General features: G+C 43.1%; 2 protein-coding genes across 8 annotated transcripts in view; one reads left to right on the top strand and one right to left on the bottom strand.

Moving 5' to 3' along the window:
- MFSD6 (major facilitator superfamily domain containing 6) overlaps positions 1 to 2,179 on the top strand; it is a 28,208-nt gene extending 26,029 nt beyond the window's left edge. For all 3 annotated transcript variants that reach the window (XM_063399891.1, XM_063399892.1, XM_063399893.1), the window contains one exon: positions 64 to 2,179. In XM_063399891.1, the coding sequence (XP_063255961.1) occupies positions 64 to 246 (183 nt within the window). In that variant the 3' untranslated portion in view covers positions 247 to 2,179. The remainder of the gene's footprint in view (positions 1 to 63) is intronic.
- Positions 2,180 to 4,337: 2,158 nt separating this feature from the next.
- Positions 4,338 to 17,327, bottom strand: NEMP2 (nuclear envelope integral membrane protein 2). Of its 5 annotated transcripts, XM_063399896.1 has the most exons (10): positions 16,829 to 16,912; positions 16,106 to 16,143; positions 14,793 to 14,908; positions 13,041 to 13,269; positions 12,795 to 12,867; positions 11,703 to 11,796; positions 10,903 to 11,017; positions 10,029 to 10,254; positions 7,663 to 7,839; positions 4,338 to 5,656 (listed from the first exon to the last, which is right to left on the bottom strand). In XM_063399896.1, exons 3-10 carry the CDS (start codon positions 14,880 to 14,882, stop codon positions 5,431 to 5,433), a joined length of 1,230 nt encoding a protein of 409 aa, XP_063255966.1. In that variant the 5' UTR covers positions 14,883 to 14,908; positions 16,106 to 16,143; positions 16,829 to 16,912; the 3' UTR covers positions 4,338 to 5,430. The 5 variants fall into 5 exon arrangements, with proteins under 5 accessions (XP_063255966.1, XP_063255965.1, XP_063255968.1 ...); XM_063399895.1 differs by lacking the exons at positions 16,106 to 16,143; positions 16,829 to 16,912 and adding an exon at positions 17,198 to 17,327; XM_063399898.1 differs by lacking the exon at positions 16,106 to 16,143 and having other exon boundaries at positions 16,829 to 17,153.
- Positions 17,328 to 17,583: the final 256 nt, after the last annotated feature.

Raw genomic sequence — 17,583 nt, 5'->3', positions numbered from 1 at the left:
TGGGGACAGTTTCCTGAGTATTTGTGTTGACTTTTGGCACGCAATCCTTTCCCCTCTTCTTAGAAAACCAATGAGAATTGCAGTGCTTCATCAGCCAGCTCAGCAAGACAACCCCAAAATCCGACAGATTCTGAGCAGTCCAGAAATTGTTCGGCACCAACACCTCCAGCACCGTCGGATTCCCAAGCAGATGGCAACCGCGCGGTGTCGGATCACGATGCTCAGCCTGCTGCTGCAGGGCCCTGACATGTGCTCATCTTACCAAATCCAGTGCATGGAATTCTGCTTCTCACCTGGGAAACGCTGGAGTAGGAGCTCAAAAGTAGGACTTCTTTCATCTTAACAATCATAATGCCATGCAGTGCAAGCTTTTAACTATATAAAGAATATTCATATGACTACACAGAGCAATGTGAGCAGGGAAGCCAAAAGTTGGGATTCTTGAGGGAAGTGATGTGGCCAGATGTAATGGTAGGAAGACTTCTCAGCTGCTTTGCTAAAGCTGAGTCGAGTGCGTTGAGATTCCTTTGCCATCTGTGGAAGAAAGGGAGTTCACTCCTCATTCGTTGAGGCACAGCGTGTCTGACTTGATTGGATTTTTTTTTCCTTCAAATTTATTTCCAAATCAAAATTAAAAGACTTTTTAAGAGAGACTGAGTTTCCCTGAATAGTCTATTAGAAAATACCAGATCTAATAATTGTAGGAATGTCATGAAACTGTCTCTGGAAAGATTTCTCAGAAACAAAGTAGTTTAAGGAAGTGTGTCTTATATTATGGATTAAGTAAACCACATGCATATTCAAAGAATATGTTTTTGAAGCTAATGTTCTTTTCTTTGAGATAAAAGTTTAGTTCTGCAAAGCAAAGGTTTTGAACTGCCATTTTAGTGCACCACAAAAGCTGGAGGAAGGCTTCTGAAGAAGTTCCCCTCTGTGCTTGCAGCCCTGCAGCTGGGCATAAGGTTGTGTCCGTTTGGGTAATTTTAGGTTTGGTGTTGTATTGAGACAAGAATCTTTGATCAAGTTTGCACAGCCTGAGATTGATCAATGGTCTTTTTGGGTTTTTTATTTCATTATCTATACAAGGGTTTATTTAATGCAGTGTACTTAACATGGTTATTTATTAAGAAAACGGTAAGCTTTAAGTGCCTGGGGGAGGTGGGGAGTAGGGAGGAATCACCTAAAAATCTTAATGTTTAGGATTATAGGGGCGAAGTAGTGGGTGCAGAAATCAAGTAGAGTGAGAGATTCTCAGGAGAAAGAAAATGTAACTCAACTGCAATATGTTTAGGAAGTTACTTTGCCCTATGTCAAGACACTGGAGGACTTTGGATTATTATGTTTTGTTATGCTTCTTAATACTGTCTGCAGCCAGCTCGTGCTGGTGCATGGTGAAAATTGCTGCTGGAGAGAAGTCCTCGGGCTCAGGGAGGAGTCGGGGAGGTTTAGTCAGGACAGAGTTTCGGCCCATTCTCTTAGCTGAACAGCTTGTTCCCGGAACTGCTGAGCACTCTGCTCCCGTGGGACCGGGAGGGAGGCGAGATGTGCGCGAGGTGCGAGGCAAGGCCAACAGGAGCCCAGAGTCAGGGACAGCAAGGTGGCAGCAGCTGAGCAGGGAAGGGGGTGCACAGGTTTACCCACTTTGACATCTGTTAGCTTGACTGAAGGGGTGTCCTGTAGCTGTGCTTTAGCTGTGCTTTTAGAACCCACGTTCTGGCAGTGCCTGGGACCAACACCATAGACAATAAACATCAATGACTAGCCACTAATTACTTTTTTTGCACTTGAACTTAAATGTACTGTACTCACATAAATCCTCATGACTTGTCTAAGTGTCCTTTAAAATCAGAAATGTATTTATTGTATGTTTGTATAACTTGGGGGAGAACTAAAGACTGAACAGGTGACAGGACAGAAGGATGCTACAAATCATCTTGAGGCTAACCAACCATTTGTTGAGTTCATGCTGTATGGTGTTACCTCAGCTGCTGCTGCATAGCACCTGGATTGTGAAGAGCTTGTACACTGTGTTTACACTTCAGAATTGTGTATTTGAAATGCCTGCTCTTTTTGGAATTGTATAGTCATTCTATGTTGCAAAATGGACATGTACACCTGGATTTTGATATTTGTGAAACTGTAAAAACTGTGGTAACAAATATAAAATATCCATAACATATTTAATAGTATCAACATAAACTTTTATTTGCTCATATTAGTGTCAGCAGTGAACATAACCACTTGAAGTGAAAACAATTCAGTGATAATGACCTTTTACTAAAGTCACTGGAGGATGCTGAACCAAGAGCCTGGGCACTACCCTTGCATTGTGTTAAAACCAATATTTGATAATAAAATCTGATTGTAGGCATCAGTTCCTTTCTGTGGGATGCAGGGAATGTGAGGGACACAAACCAATGTGTGTTGTAAAGTGGTCAATATGGAAGAGTGCAGGGCATCACTGTGAACACAACAGACAACAGAGAAAAATACAACATCCTTTGTTAAGGGAGAAGGGCTTTTCTAAGAGTCAGGGCAATGGGTTAATGCCTAGATTCTGTTCCTAGATTTTCTAGCTGAACAGTGGATAGTACTTAACAACTGTGTTTCAGTAAGGCTATGTCATCTCCACATATCACAGGAGCACTGTGCAAGTGAACAGGGCTCCACTGACAGCAGCTGGTTTTGGTGGGCTTTGTTTATGAAACCCTGCCAGTGTTGGAACAGGCTTGGGAGGATTTTTAAGGTCACTATTAGCTACTCACTAAGGCAGTCATCATCTTTCTCCTGTTGCTGCCATTGTGTCGTGCATGCATTTAGTAGTTTCCTGCTCTACTTTGGGACAGTATTTACCCATCCCTGCCAAATGATGGATCTCACAACTACATACAGTGTGGGTTGATTTTTAATTTTTACTGCTTTTTAACTTTTTTCCTTGTTGAAGTAGGTGTACATGGTATTCTTCTAAACATGTAATTACCTAAACTGGGAGGGGCTTTTCCATTTTTCCATTTACCATATTGCTTAGGTAAAATACTACCTTAATGTATAATCTGGGCTATTGTATGTAAATACATATTATGTACTTACATACCTCCACATTATGGAAGGGCAATCATCACTACCTCACTAAAGAGAGGACATCCAGAAAATCTGTGTTTAAGCTCAGACAAATCTGATTCTCTCCCTTGGCCTCAAATTACTTGGATGGGTGAAATACACTGAAAAATGTTTGTGTACTTTAAAACATCCAAGAAACATTAAGACATCTCTTTGAGTATCTTTTGCCTAATCTGTGATGATTTTAAGTACTCCATTTTCATGATGGTGACACAGACAAAGATTACAAAAAAACCAGATGTAGTCTATGGTAATTGTTCAGGGGGGAGTTTTCCACCCTTCTCCCAAACCATCCCAGATCATGAGGCTGTCCTCTGTTTTCACAACTGCTTGTTGCAAGTGCCAGAGTCCCCCAAGCCAAACCTGACTTCCAGAGGGTGGGTGGCAGTTTAGCTGTGGATTTGGTAGCAGCCGCCTCTCTTGGAGGCGAGTCTTGCTACCAGTGGCCTTCCTAAACAGAACTCTTGCTCTGTTTTTGAGGGTTCTGGACTTAACAGCGAATGCATTTTGGATCACCTGCTTGACATGGCTTTTCTCTGCTAAACATGCTTCAGATTCTGCATAGGTACTTAAAATTTTATGGCACCAAAGGGTGTTAAGTGTCTCTTTACAGTAAAATGGAAGCGTTCCTTTAAAACTAAAGCAAAGCTGAAGCAATATAAAGGAGGAAAGACCACATCAGTAAGGCTTTAAGGCTTTCAAGCACCAACTCTGAGTCCTTTGTTACACAGAGGAGCTCTTGCATTATGGCATGGCCGCGCTTCTTAGCACCACTGGAGGTAACGGGTTTTGTCCCTGGTGCAGACATGGACAAGGAAAACCCAAGACAGCGCCTGCACTGCTGATGTCATGCTGCACCACCAGGCATGGTAGAAAGAACAGGCCCCCTTTTCAAGTAGATAGATCCCAGTCTGACATGCCCTTCTTGAGCACCAACTGCTCCCCGTCACTGACAGCTCCTGGTGGGTTTGTAAGATCAGACAGTCACAGAATTAATGGTCTTTTGTTTTCTGCAGTGTGTAAGACAGTAAAGGAGGACAGCAAAGTGAGAACAGAAGTCTAAAGAACAAAAAGAACAAAAGAAAGAAATGACAGCTGCAGGTCAATGAACTGAGGTACACACTCTAGTCCCTAGCCTAGGACTGTGTAGTACATAAGCTGAAAGACACAGGACTGCCTAAATTTCTCTCCCTGGTCTATTTTTCCTCCCCACATACCTCCTGTGAGAAGTCCCACAGACAGCTGAGAAAGGGAAGGTGAAAGCAAGGTATCTTCCCTCATTTATTTGCCAGGAATGATTTTGTGCTTCTTACTCAGTGAACAAACTAGTGAGTACTCTGAGGCCAGTTCCAGGCACACTGCAGCACTCTGGCCCTGCTAATAGCAGTTTTTCCAAGCAGCTGAAACAGCCTCAGCCTTTGTGGCCTTTCTGGGGCTCTTGAGAGGCCTGGAAGAGACAACAGCACCCGCCTGAGGTAATGTGACACGGAAACTGGAGGCAATAGCAAAAATGTTTGGGGATGGAAAACCTCTCCTAAGCCATCTGCACTGTTAGAGGTGGAGAAGCAGAGGGCTAGAGAAAGGTTTAGCAGAAGATCTGAACAAGAGGGAAGAAAGTATGTAAATAAACAAAGACTTGGAAAGAACAAAATGCAGTATAACTACAGCAGAGATCAAAAACAGAATAATATGGGCAGAGGGTGAAAAGTCAGACAGCATTCTGAGGGGCAAAGGGAGCTTAAAACTAAAGGCAGAGGCAGGATGAAGCTAATAGACAAGCCCAGCCAGAAGAGGAAACAAACCTTGTTCAGCTGCGTTAGCTCTCTCTGAAAAGTCTCACAAACAACAAACACAGTTTATCGACCTCTAACAGCATTATCAGAAGTGTTGACACAGAAGGTACTTAGTAAAAAAAGAGCATTAAAAATGGCTTTTCCTCCCTCAAGTGCTCAGCACAGAGGACTTGATGATGGAAAGGGCCAAAACAGATTCTGTTTACTAGAGGTAGTGTCCTTGGTAAAAGGCGGCATTCTGGTGGACAGGCAGTCTCCAGTACTTGCCTTGGAAATACACAATGTTTGTTTCCCCAGTGAAAATACCCACAGCATGAGATTCTTCTTCACTTAAACAGCTTCTATGGTTTTCTTGCTCTAATCAGGCAATATTGGTGATACAGGAAACAGTTTGTTCAAAAATCCTTCTTAGTCCACCAGCAACCACAAGAAAAGGCCAAGTATATGAGTTCCTACGCTGTATCCTCTCTTTCTAGGACAAGTGTGTTTTCTGTCTCTTTTTTTTTGCTATTATTTCTCAAAGCAGCTCCGTAGCATATGGAAATGGAATTTGTGTATGCATTTCACTTTCATTCTCCTCATCTTCTTCATGGACAGAATTGGCTGGCTCATCTTGCTCAGACTGTGCCCATGTCTCAAACAGCTGCTCTTCCAGGAAGGGGCTCCCAATGCCAAACTGCTCATCATGGGCCTTTGTTTCTGCAGGTGAGACATGGGGAGATCCCAGAACAAAAGCTGCAAACCTGCCAAATTTTGAAAGGGAGACATGATCAGCTGAGTAATTAAAAGAAGAAATACTGTAAATTCTAGGGATATTGCTATTTAAGCAGGAGTGTTGTAAGGACATCCCCACAGTGCAGATGAGGGGAAGTTCCAATAACAAATGGCAATAACCCCAAAGATTGGTTTCCCCAGCTTTTCAGTATTTTCTGTAGAAGTAACTTTTGCTCTTCTGGAAACCATCTGCAAGGTCTTGTGACTAAGCAAGAACATCTAACTTCATTTTCACGTCTTGTCAGTACTTGCAAGGGTAATCCAGAGAAAGCATTTGTACAGTGGGGTAGTTGGTACTTTAGCTTCTAAAAATAAATTAAAGCTGTAGCATATTTGAGACAAAGGCTGTAAGAATTCAGGTGTGTTGATACTGCTAATGAAAGGAAAAAATGGCAGGAACTGTGCACTCCTATGTTGTGTGTAGTCGCCTTGTTCCTGGTGCTGCCTGCGCACTGTGGGCAAGCTGAGCTCAAGTCTTCCCAAAGAATTCCTGCCTCTGGTGAAGCTGGAGCTGCAGACTGGGAATTTTGCAGCTGCTCCAAGTAAACGCCAGAATAAAGCATGAACTTAGCACTGTTTCTATATTGCAATCCACCACAAACCTTATTTTCAGTGGGCAACTCCACTGAGGAGAGAGAACAGAGCTGGAGGTTTCTGGCAAGAGTGTGGGAACAGACGGCAGTTCTGACACCTGGGTAAGTGTCGACAGCATCAGAGAAATGTATGAAAAAGGAAATGCAGCTACATTCTGGAGTTCTGGTAAACTGATCAATAATTTACATTTCAGACTGAACATTTCTGTGAGATGAACGTCGTCACCTCGCTGTTCTTGGAAGCTCTGTTAGTCTAAATGGGGAACACGTTTGCCTTGGGATGAACCACAGTCTGATGCTTAATGGGAGCTGGGAGGGGTTCTCCAAATCTAATTGCTGTTAGTTCTCCTTTTTATTTCCCTATTCTCAACCAGTGAACAGTTTGTAACAACTCTATTAACGAAATGACAGCTAGAAAATACATGTGTCTCTGTTGTTTTGTACATTTGGTGGTATTCAGTTCTACAATACAACAGCAAGCTTTCACTTTTTTATCTCTCCATCATGCTGAAGAAGGCAAGCAGCTTAGAAAGTAAGACAGTTTAACAGTAAATCTATAAAACCTGGCAGAGAGGCTGTCTGTGTGCCAGTTCAAGGAAGATGAAGGTCCTGAAACTGGGACCTTAACTTTAACTTGTTATTGATTAAATTCCAAGCTGATTGAGGTTCCTTTAAAATCATGACACTTGTTTCTGTGGCAAGGACTAAGTCTTTGTGGCTGGCTAATATATGAAACTGTGCTTCTGATATCTTCAAGTTTTTGTTTTGATGGGAATACACTGTTATGATTAACTGTATATTCGGCAGGGTTTTCTGGCTTTGCTTGCTTCACCCTTCCTGACCTATATTTGTCTTAGGTTTATCCCTTAAGCTATACATGGCACAGCTCATTTACCTGTTCTACTTGCTAGTTGCAAGTATTGATTTCTTTCTCTGTATTCTTAGTCTTAGATAGTGATACTTCAATAATAGGATTCCCTGATTGTGCAGGTTTGCAGAGGTTAATATAGGTAATATTTGAGTATGTATCTTCACCCTGCCCCAGTTTTACACCACAGAGAAGGGCACTGCTCTGGAACCTGAAGGAGAGCAATTTCACTGGTTAGAGAGCCACCAGGGTTGCTGCAAGAGTTTACAGAGGTATGCAGGAACCCTTTAAGTTCTATGACCATGAATTAGCTGAGAAGGTCTGCAAGCTCCCAAGAGTAATCTGTGATCAGGGAGGAACAGAAGTTTAATGCCACCAGGGAGTAATACCCTTGAGAGGTGTGGCTATGCAAGATAAATACACCTGGAAGAGTGCCTGAAGTGGCATTCAGGTCTGCTGTGTGCCAGTTTCTGTGCAGGGTGTTTCCTGGTTTAGAGGAGCTGGGTTTTCTTACCTGTGTGGGGCCTGGAGTTTGGATATAGCTATCCACGATGGGAAGTCAGGGCTTCTGCAGAACGAGCGCAGCTCCTCCAGAGCTCTGATAGTTTCACTTTCACCTTGTTCTCGATATTCCTCTTCAGTGAGGTATTTAAACACCATTTTTTTTGATTTAAAGTGATGCTTCATTTTTCTAGAACAAAATTAAAATAATATTTATAAAGTCTTCTGGCATGTAATTATCTGTCCTTTTTCTCTGTACCTGCTATTAACATGCATTAGTCACCTCCACCCTTTTAAGAGAACAAGCTGCATTCTTGCATTTGAGGAAAAGGTATGTAATGTTTGCTAGCCTGTTTTCCCTAGGTCTTACCAAAGCTGTAGAATTTCACATGCTATTTAATGAGCTTCAGAGGAGCTTTAGATCAGGTCCTTATTGTGTATGCATAGACTAAAATCGCACAGAATTAAAGAGATGGCTGCTTGCTCAGCCATTTTTAGGTGCAAAATGCAAAATGTGTCTGTGCAGAGACATTGGCTGAATCAAAACCCAGTCTGCATATGTTACTTCAAAGATAAGCAATGCTCTAAGTCTGTTGTGAGTTGTTCATGTTGTTTACTAGATTGCTTCTCTTAAATCTTGCTCTGAATTACAAAACTGACTAGTCTGAGGCCAAAATGTTTACAATCTGATGGTTTTTTAGCTGCTGCGTAGCAACGTATAATATAATTAGATATAAATTAGAAAGTGTGCTATGTTCTGTTTCCTTCTGTCGACTGCTTTCAATTTAAATGTTGTGATGAGTTAAGATAAGCAAGGGCTGGATGCCCTTAAAACTTTCAGCTCTGTATAAAAACACCTGCTCCAACATCAGCAGCATTCGACTTTCCTCCTTACATCCCTTTAAAGCAGAGAACTGTAGCCATTGTTTAGGTCAAACGGTGAAGGGTCTTGCTGGCTCAGTGAGATCCACTGTTCTTAACAAGAAATACTGCAACATTCTAAATTACTTTGATATATTTGCTGCTCTGAACTGTGTATCTGGCATCACGGCCTCACAGTTTGGTGCTGTGGCTTAAGGAACAGAAAAATTAGAAAGCCCTTATCATTCTCCTAAGAGATATTTGTAGAGCCGTATTTCTTCATGGAAGCATCAGTTCATGAAAACCCAAAAGAACCACATGAAGAGCAAACTACAGTGTGTGAGAGTAAAACTTTAAAGTAAAGTGAACTTGTGGCCACATCATACTGATTCCAGAGTGTTCTGAACCTGCTTCCAACAGGTACTGATCTTACATGTTGCTTTTGAAATAGCTGCTGCTCCTCAGCTGCAGGCAAAAATTGGTCTGCAACAAATAATAAATTCTACCTAAAATAAAAACTCAGGCCACACTTCAGCATGTAAAAAGGGAAGACAAGACCAAAGCAGTATGTTATTCAAAATTAAACAGTTTGTAAAAAAACCCCAAGCCCAAATGATTTGTTTTTATTGATTTGGTTATGCCAGTTCTAGCTTTTGCTTCTTCCTACTTCTCTGTGGTTCAGCAGAGTCCACAGCTATGGAACAGTCTGTACTAAAGACTCTGAAGCTGGATGCCATCCATCACTGAAGGTAAAAAACAGATGTGAATTGGCAGGGCTTTTTAGAATCTTCATTTGAGTGTTGCACTTGTGCTAAAACACGCTTCACTTTCAAGGATGAGCAAAAACCTTGTTCCTGTATTGCTACTGAAAACACTTAGCAAGTTAAGGTCTACCTAGTGCAAGCAGTTCCTGTTCCAAATCCACAGTGTAAATGGGCCTCTAGGAATACTGAGGAGTATCTCCATAGTTAGCAATTCTGATAGATTGGTTCCATAAATCACAGCGAGGTACCAAACTTGGAAAACTAAAATCATGGAGAACGCTATTTTGTGGACATGTGATTTTAATTCCTGAATTCTATTCAAACTCCAAGGACTGTCACATTTGAACAGGTGCATCCTTAGTGTTTTATCCCTAAGATTCCATGGGAGTTCCCTGCAGCTTCTCTCACTACACATCAAACCAAGGCAGTGTGGCTGCAGTCTAATGAATCAAACAGGAATGTTCTGGTTGCCATATGCCATGGACTAGAAGGTGCTACATTAGTCCTTAGGAACACAGTCACATTTCTCCATTATCCACAGAACAAAACTCATGCTTCAGACTGTCAAGTGGAAAATAATTTTGGCATCTCTCGACCTTAAACCTTTCCTGCTGCAGTTTTGCATTTGGCAAATCTATGAACGAGTACTAGAAATTCCTAAACCATTATTGAAGTGTAGGGGGTTTTTTCCATGATCAGCTTCCAGTATTTCCTGGTTCTCCCAGGACTTGGACATTCACAAACGGACACAGACCTGGCGATGTGACAGGCAGCACCCAGGGGGTAGCACAGGCCTTTGGAGCAGAGGCTGACTGCTATGACTGCATATGCAACTTGAGGGATGGTGACACCAAAGTAGATCAGGACAAAGGCTGTGAATTGGAGCGTCCATGTGAACAAGGTTATGCTGAGCTCTGTGGTCAGCGGCCCATGCTGATAGCAAATGGCAAAGCTGGTAATCCCAACAGCCAGAAAATACCCTGTGGGAACAGAAAAGGACATGGAGAAAAGATGCAAACTACCCCTATAAACTTTATTTTCTTCACAAAGCTTGCAGCTGCTGTGAAGTGTAGCCTGCTGATTCTTGTGTTGCCTTACAGACAACTGCATGATGTTTTATGTGCTTTCTATTTCCAAAGTGTGCCAAGAGTTCCCAAGGTTATCTCTGAGCAGGTTTTAGCCAGTGCTGTGTGTGGGCTGCACATGAATTCTCCTCACGTGACCGTGTGGAGGCAGGTGCTGATCAATAGGATTGTCAGTCCCTGCAGCCACATCCCGTCCCCAGTGTGTGCATCCATTTCCCATATCCAGCAAAGTGCAAACCACAGGAGCTGCCCTTTTGCTCTTACAGGGAAAGTATGTAACAGCAAATCAATGAGCAAATAATGCAAGCAAAAGCTGCTCTTAGAACTAGTCCTCTACATCAAACTCTTTATTTAATGATACAATGTGAGTAAACACTCATTTGAGTGGATTAGGAACCTTTAGAATGTTTCAACATCTATGGCTTATGAGAAAACAGAGCTTTATAAATGAGTCACTTGATTTTCTTTTTTTTATGGGCAGGTATTCATCTGACCACTAAATTAAACCAAAATCTACAGCACATTTCTTGTTAATTTTCTTACCCAACAGGTAGCTTTTGTGTTCAGACCACAACCACTGTATATTCTCTTTGAAGCAGTAAATAAAATAGAGGGAGACCATCCAGGAGCCACTCATTAAAATCCAGAAGGTACTGTGCTAGAAATAAATTTTAAAAAAGGGTAAAAAAACTTCATCAAAAAAATTCAAGTCAGAATCAGGACCATTGTTTCCAAAGGAACTCACAGGCAAAACCAGATGTGAAATTCATCAGGCTACAGAATTTGAGACTTGCACTGCACAGTCCTCTGCATGCTACAACAAAACAGTATCAACTCCGAGCAGAGCACTTGCATTCCTGTATTTGTGTATCATGTCCCAGTGTCACAGTATAACCCTAGGGACGTGTGTTCCCAATTAACATACCTCAGCAATATTACACAGGCTTTACGGAGTGCACAGGCTTTATAAAAGAAGAAGAAAAACTCACATCTGCCTTACAATGAATTGTCTTTGGTGAATGGAAGACAATCTCAGTTGCCACTATATTTTTATTTAGATTGATTCACAGACTGATAGGTAAGCTTAGCTCTAGTTCAATAAAAATAACTTCTGTTTCAGAATAAACTCTTCTTGTACATCACCTGTTCAGTTTAAACTCAGGAGGAAGCTAAACAGAACTTGACTCTGACCTAACTGTATTTACATGATTAAAGCAATCCTGCAGTCATTTGAGTGCAGTTACCTGGCCACAAAACCAGAACAAGGTCAGAATCTGGCTCTGTACTGTCACTTCTTGTATTATAATGATGACTATTATTTTGTTTTATAAATGTAGATTTACCCTTGGAATAAACCTTTTAAGTGTCAGCAGGACAAAGACTAGGAGAGCAAGAACACCCAGTATTATTCCAGACAGATAAAAGAACTTGGCACTCCTGTAAAGAGAACAAGAGAGAATATGGTGAGAAGTATCATTTGTAGTTGTTTAAGATGCCAACATTTGTAAAAACAGCAGTGATCTTCAATAAGAACTTAAATCAGCTGTAAGTCAGAGTTGTAGTTATACGGTTAACAGGCCCAGTTCAGGTATTAAAGTCTGTGTAAGGAAAAATTTCCAACAGATAATTAAAGTCACTGGAGTTGTTACACGTTAAGAGACTGTGCTGCTGTTTTTTAAAGCTCACACTTGTTCTGATTGCACTGACCTTCTAGTCTCTAGTACAAAGAAGAAAATGAAATAACCAATTATGGTTCTGTACTGCAAGAGAAGTTTTATTTTAATTTAAATACAGAAAACCCTCCACAAACCCACAAGTTTTTTTTCCTAAGCATATGCATTTATAAATTCCATCTTATTAATTCAGTTAATGCTATAAAACCTATTGCTGCTCTACTTGTTTTAGAGGTGCCTCCTGACAATTATTTTGTGACTCACTTTGCTTTGAAGTTGTGAGCACATATTTTGCTGTAACAACTGAGTATCCTCCCTTATGTGCTATGCAAGTATGTGCATCAGAAGAAAGGCTGGCACAAACATGGAGGCAGGAGAGGCCCCAGATGACTTTATCCTAAATATTTTCCCCCAAGAAAGGCATCATTAATAATCAGCATTATTTAGCCTTCAGCTATCCTCAGTGGTCTACAAAAGGGAAAAAGGACTTTTCTGATCCACACACTTGCCCACTGAGGATTGTCTTGGTGTCCCCCAGTGCAGGAAGCTTGGATACAAAAACCCTAACACAGCTGATTGATAAACAGAGTTAGGTACTTCAAGGTATGTCACAATCTGTGCAAATACAAATGGCATGAGGAAGTTTTTAATATATATTCAGTTCCTTATTTCACTTTCCCAAAGAACTGCCTCTTTAGCTTAGCAAACAGACCAAAGATGCACAGGCTTTGGGAAAGAAGGTCAAAAGCAGCTAGTACTCACCTGCTCAGGCTGTTTGCAAAATGGAACAGAAAAATTCCAGCTACAAACAAAAACAAGAGCTTTCCATCTAGCACTAAAAAGGGGGGAAAGAAATAGAAATTGACTTTAGACTAATTAAATCTGAAAGGCTGATTATATAAAATATCAACAGAAAAGTCCTAAGCTTCTTACAGAAGAGATGGTACATTCAGTAGCACTGGCAATACCAAGCCATCTGTAATCTAAACTCAAAGATTTCGTACTTACTTTCTCTTTTCACCCTCACGATGTACGGTTCAATTTTGAAGGGTTGTATTTTGAAGCAAACATCCTCTCCATATTGTTTGATGCTCAGAACACTTTCTGTGCTTGTCTCTGGCTTCCAGAGGATTTGAACAGCACAAGCAGCAAACTCAAGAACAGTTTCTGAATTCCGACAGTTGTTGTTTTCTGAAATAGGCTCAAACCGGAACTTTCCTCTGCTGCTAACTTTTATCTAGGAACAAAGAACAGAATACACAGAGAAGCAGCTCAGAACCACTGGGGGGTTTTGTGAACTGTATCACATTTCAGCCATGCATGTCGTCATGAAAATCAATCTTAATTGTTTAGTACTGGTTTTTTATACTATGCAAAGATTGTTTACAATTAATCACCTTACAAGGTAATTCAGAGAACTCATCAGCAGCAAAGTTCAGTGGAGAGATCTCAATCCATCCAAAAGCACAGTGGGTTTGGTTTTACTGTTGACACTTGCCCACACACAAATTTCCAACAAAGCCAGTAATATGTGACTGACCACAGTTTGTTTTGTAAATGTTCATACCCCTCCTGCTTCCCTTCCTGAACCATAACAGATTTGACTTGCTTTTCTTTATAACGCAATCTTCATGTTGGGGACATAAGAGGGATGAAGAAAATGAAAGAGAGCATAACCAGAAATTTAAATACAAGTACAATCCTGTTTGGTATTAGGGATTTTTCCTGTTCCCAGCACCCTCCCTCACCAAACTGGTAAAAGATCTTGTCCATCTTCTAAGTTGGAGTGATTTTCCTGAGAACTCTGATACATTGTGAGCTCTTCATCAGGGCTTACTAGACAACACAGACCCATCTGCAGAAAAGTGATGCAATACGTAATAAACCAGGTTTATACTGGGAGAGAAGACAATGTGTCAGCAAGCAATTTGTTGTGGGAAAAATACGAACTTCCTGCTTTTAGACTCCAGGAAAGTGTGTGTGACTGATGGAGGGTTTTACCACCTGGAGCCTGCTACCATTCATAAAAACATCTGCAACATGTTGCTGAGGAAAATAGTCCTGGGAAGAGACAAAGAGATGTTCTACTCTCTTATATCTGAGAGAAAAGTCCTCCAACAGAGACGAAATGAAAGTTTCCTTCCTCTGTCTGGAGACATACTTCTCAAGAAAGAAAAAGAACTGTGGAGATGGTTCGCTTGTTCCTTTAGCTTTACTGCTTCCACTCTTGAAGAGATTGTTATTTGCTTCAAACTAATCCCTAAATGTGTGTCTTGTAAGAAGACCCTCTGTTACTTGGGAGAACAAACACCCTGCTGCTTCTGTTTGTTCTTTAGTCACAATCTAACCAGCCTTTGGTTCCTACACTTGGGTGTGCTGTGGTGAAAAAGCCGCAGAACTGCATGCAGTCCTCAAATTTAGAAGTTCCATAAAGGCAGTTGGTGATAAGCAAAAGCATTTGTTGCAGAGGTTAACAGTGGCCCATCAACAGAAAAGGTGTGCAAGAAAATAATACATAATCCTAAATTAACGTTTTGTGGCACCCTCATACTCTAAGCCTGGCTGACATCCTTACAGCAGAAACCTCACTGCATCCCAAATGGAGGCTCATAATGCTGCATTTTTATCATGGTCCCAACTATACTCCACTCCAACTATTAATTCCACGGAGATGCTGCCCTCATCTTGCTAACTGGCCACATGGTTTGCTGGGAAAAGCTGACATGAAATGTACTGACTGATCCCAGAACAACCTCTTACCTGCAGAGTCGACCACAGGTACTGTAAGTGCATGGTTCTGTTTTGCACATAGCAGTAACAGCTTTCATCCTGCTTCTGGATGACATCCATTTCTTGCAATAAGCTGCAGTTTTTACCTGGGGGGAACAAAAAAGTTAATTTTAGGCACGTGTCAAATACAAATGTTTAATTTTAGTCCGTTTCATTGTTGTAAATGCAGACAGAAACATGCTCAGTATGATTTAGATGGAAATTCAAATTGTAAATCAAGTCATTTAGTCTCCAAAGAAAACTGCAACACCTTTTGGAAAAAAGTAACCAGGGTGGTACTTTTAAAAAATGTAATCCAGAAAGGCTTGGCTTCAGCATCAGTGTTTTGATGGCACTGGAATAGGGCCTCTCAGCCAAATTCGCTGCTGGCATGAGTGGGTGTAACTCCACCAGAGCTCCCTATACCAGTGGTGAATGCAACTGTGGGAGTCTGAGCAGGTAAACAGACTTACATATTAACACAGTCATTTAGCACATGACACGGCTGCTGATCACAAAAGGCATACTCCTCTCCCTCGGAAATGTTTCTAACGTTAAATCATACAACTCTTCTTTTTAGAACATTTTTTCTCCTGTCACCGTCCAGCCATGGCATGTAATAAGGGAACTGCACTGACAGCTCACCATACATCACTGAATTAGAGATGTGAATTGTAACCCTCCCGAAACGTTAGTGAGCTCCTATGATCATCAGAAACAAGAGTGCACTTTTGAGCAGAAATGGACCTAAAAGATTAATGCAGCAAAGTTTGAATAACATACATTCTGATCTATATACGTGTGTAAAATATACCCTACAGTGCATTACCACCGTGTTTCAAGAACATAATTAAAGAGAAGCATGGAGAAAATAATTACACATCCAAACAGAGGGACTCATCAGGGTTACTGAATAGAAAATGCAGGTCTCAGCCAAGCTCAGTAATAACTGCTAACATGCTGTCATGCACTCGGAGCAGCAAAATGAGTAAGTGCAGTCTCCATCCAGACAAGGAGATGCTGTTTGCAGGTAAAAACCTGCTGTACCTCTATAAGGAAGCTGAAATTAAGCTAAATTATATTTTAACAAATTTAGTTAAGCCAATGAAAAATACTGTGTGGATGTTCTTACTTAGGTTTATTATAGCATTACAGAATTACTGTCCACACGTGATCCTACTAAATTGCTTTAACCTTAAAATTTGGGCATTTTTCTTGTGGAAAAATCAACCATCGGATTAATTTTCATCCATGGCAAATCCAGTGGGAGGGAGCACAACCACTCAGACAAGCACCGGCTGTACCTTGAGACACGCACTTCCACAAAAGTCATTGCATGATGCTGCACAAGGATTATTTATGGATTATTTATCACTGAAGTGCTGCGGACTGACGCAGCAAGGTGAGGCTGGGCACTGCCCAGGTCTAACACCAAGATCATCCAGTAACAGGAAATGGCAGGGCCAGAACAGAGCCCGGAATGTCCACACCTTCCCCGAGGGCATCTCAGCATTTCCTGCCACTATGGATAAACTATCCATCCGTGTCAAAGGCATCCACATGCACGGCTAGCAAGTATTTTCTTACTACCCATAGTTTTAAGGTATTTTTCTTGAGCAAAATCAGCTGCTTGAAATCTTGCATCAGCTCCACAGTGAAACAATTATGTTCCAAAAGGAGAGATGAACAGGTACTCTGAACAGGTAACTCTGAACAGGTAACTCTGAGGTGGTGCTGGCTTTAGCTACTGGGAGGACACACAGGTAGAGTAACTCAAATTCTGAGACGGCAAGCAAAGAAATTTAAAATTATGAGCCATCAGCATCTGCTGCAGAATCCCGAGGATGCCCAAGACTCGAGAAGGTCAATGCAAGTAGGAAGCCGGTTCTCGAGTTCCTTATTGCTACTACAACTGAGCAGGGCCTTTAGGGGTTTGCCTACCCTCAAATATGTTAATAAAAACAAATCTCTTCTGCACCCAATTCCCCTGGCCCGCGCTCCTGAGAAAGCCACAGGGAGTCGCACACCCGGAGGCAGCTCCGGCTCCGCCGCTGGCGTGGGAGGGACGCGCCCGCCCTCGGAGCGCCGCGGTGCCTTTGTCCGTACGGGCTCTCCCGGGCCGGCTCCCGGCGCCCCCAACCCCCGGCCCCGGCGCGGGGCCGTCCTGCGGGACCCGAACTGCGACGGGAGAACCGGGACTCGGCAAGGCGCCTCGGGCCGCGGCTGCCCCGGCTCCGCGGCAGCTGCCGGCGGGCGAGGCGGCCCCGGCCCGTCAGCCGGGCAGCGCCATGTTGGGCGGCAGCGGGAGCCGCGGGGCGCAGGGACAGCGGAAGCCCAAAGGGACGGGGCGAAGGAACCCCCGCCCCGCGCTGGGGGCGGGAGGGGACGGGCAGTACCTGCTGGCGGCGCCTCCCCGCTGCCCGCGGCCGCCCCGGGCAGCGCCAGCCGGACGAGCAGCAGGAGCAGCCCCGGCCCCGGGCGGGCCCGCGGGCGCGGCCAGCGGCGGGGCAGCCGCGCCGGACCCATGCGGCCGCCGCCGGCTCCGGCCTCGGCCCTCGCGGCCGGCGAAGGGCGGGGCAGGGGCGGTGCGGGCCCGCGGGCCCCGCTGCCCGCTCCCCCCGCAGGGCTGCGACCGGGCCGGGGCCGGGCCCCAGCCGCGGCACCCAGCACTCGAGCGGCAGCAGGCAGGAGCAGCCGTGCGGAGGCTGAGGGCCCGTCTGCAGTGTGACACCGCCCTCGGCTCCTCTTACGCCTTCCGTGGGCTTGAGAGGGTGCGCTTGGA

The sequence above is a fragment of the Prinia subflava genome, chromosome 6, assembly GCF_021018805.1.
Source record: "Prinia subflava isolate CZ2003 ecotype Zambia chromosome 6, Cam_Psub_1.2, whole genome shotgun sequence".
Taxonomy (NCBI): Eukaryota; Metazoa; Chordata; class Aves; order Passeriformes; family Cisticolidae; genus Prinia; species Prinia subflava.
This window is presented reverse-complemented; position numbering and strand designations above follow the sequence as displayed.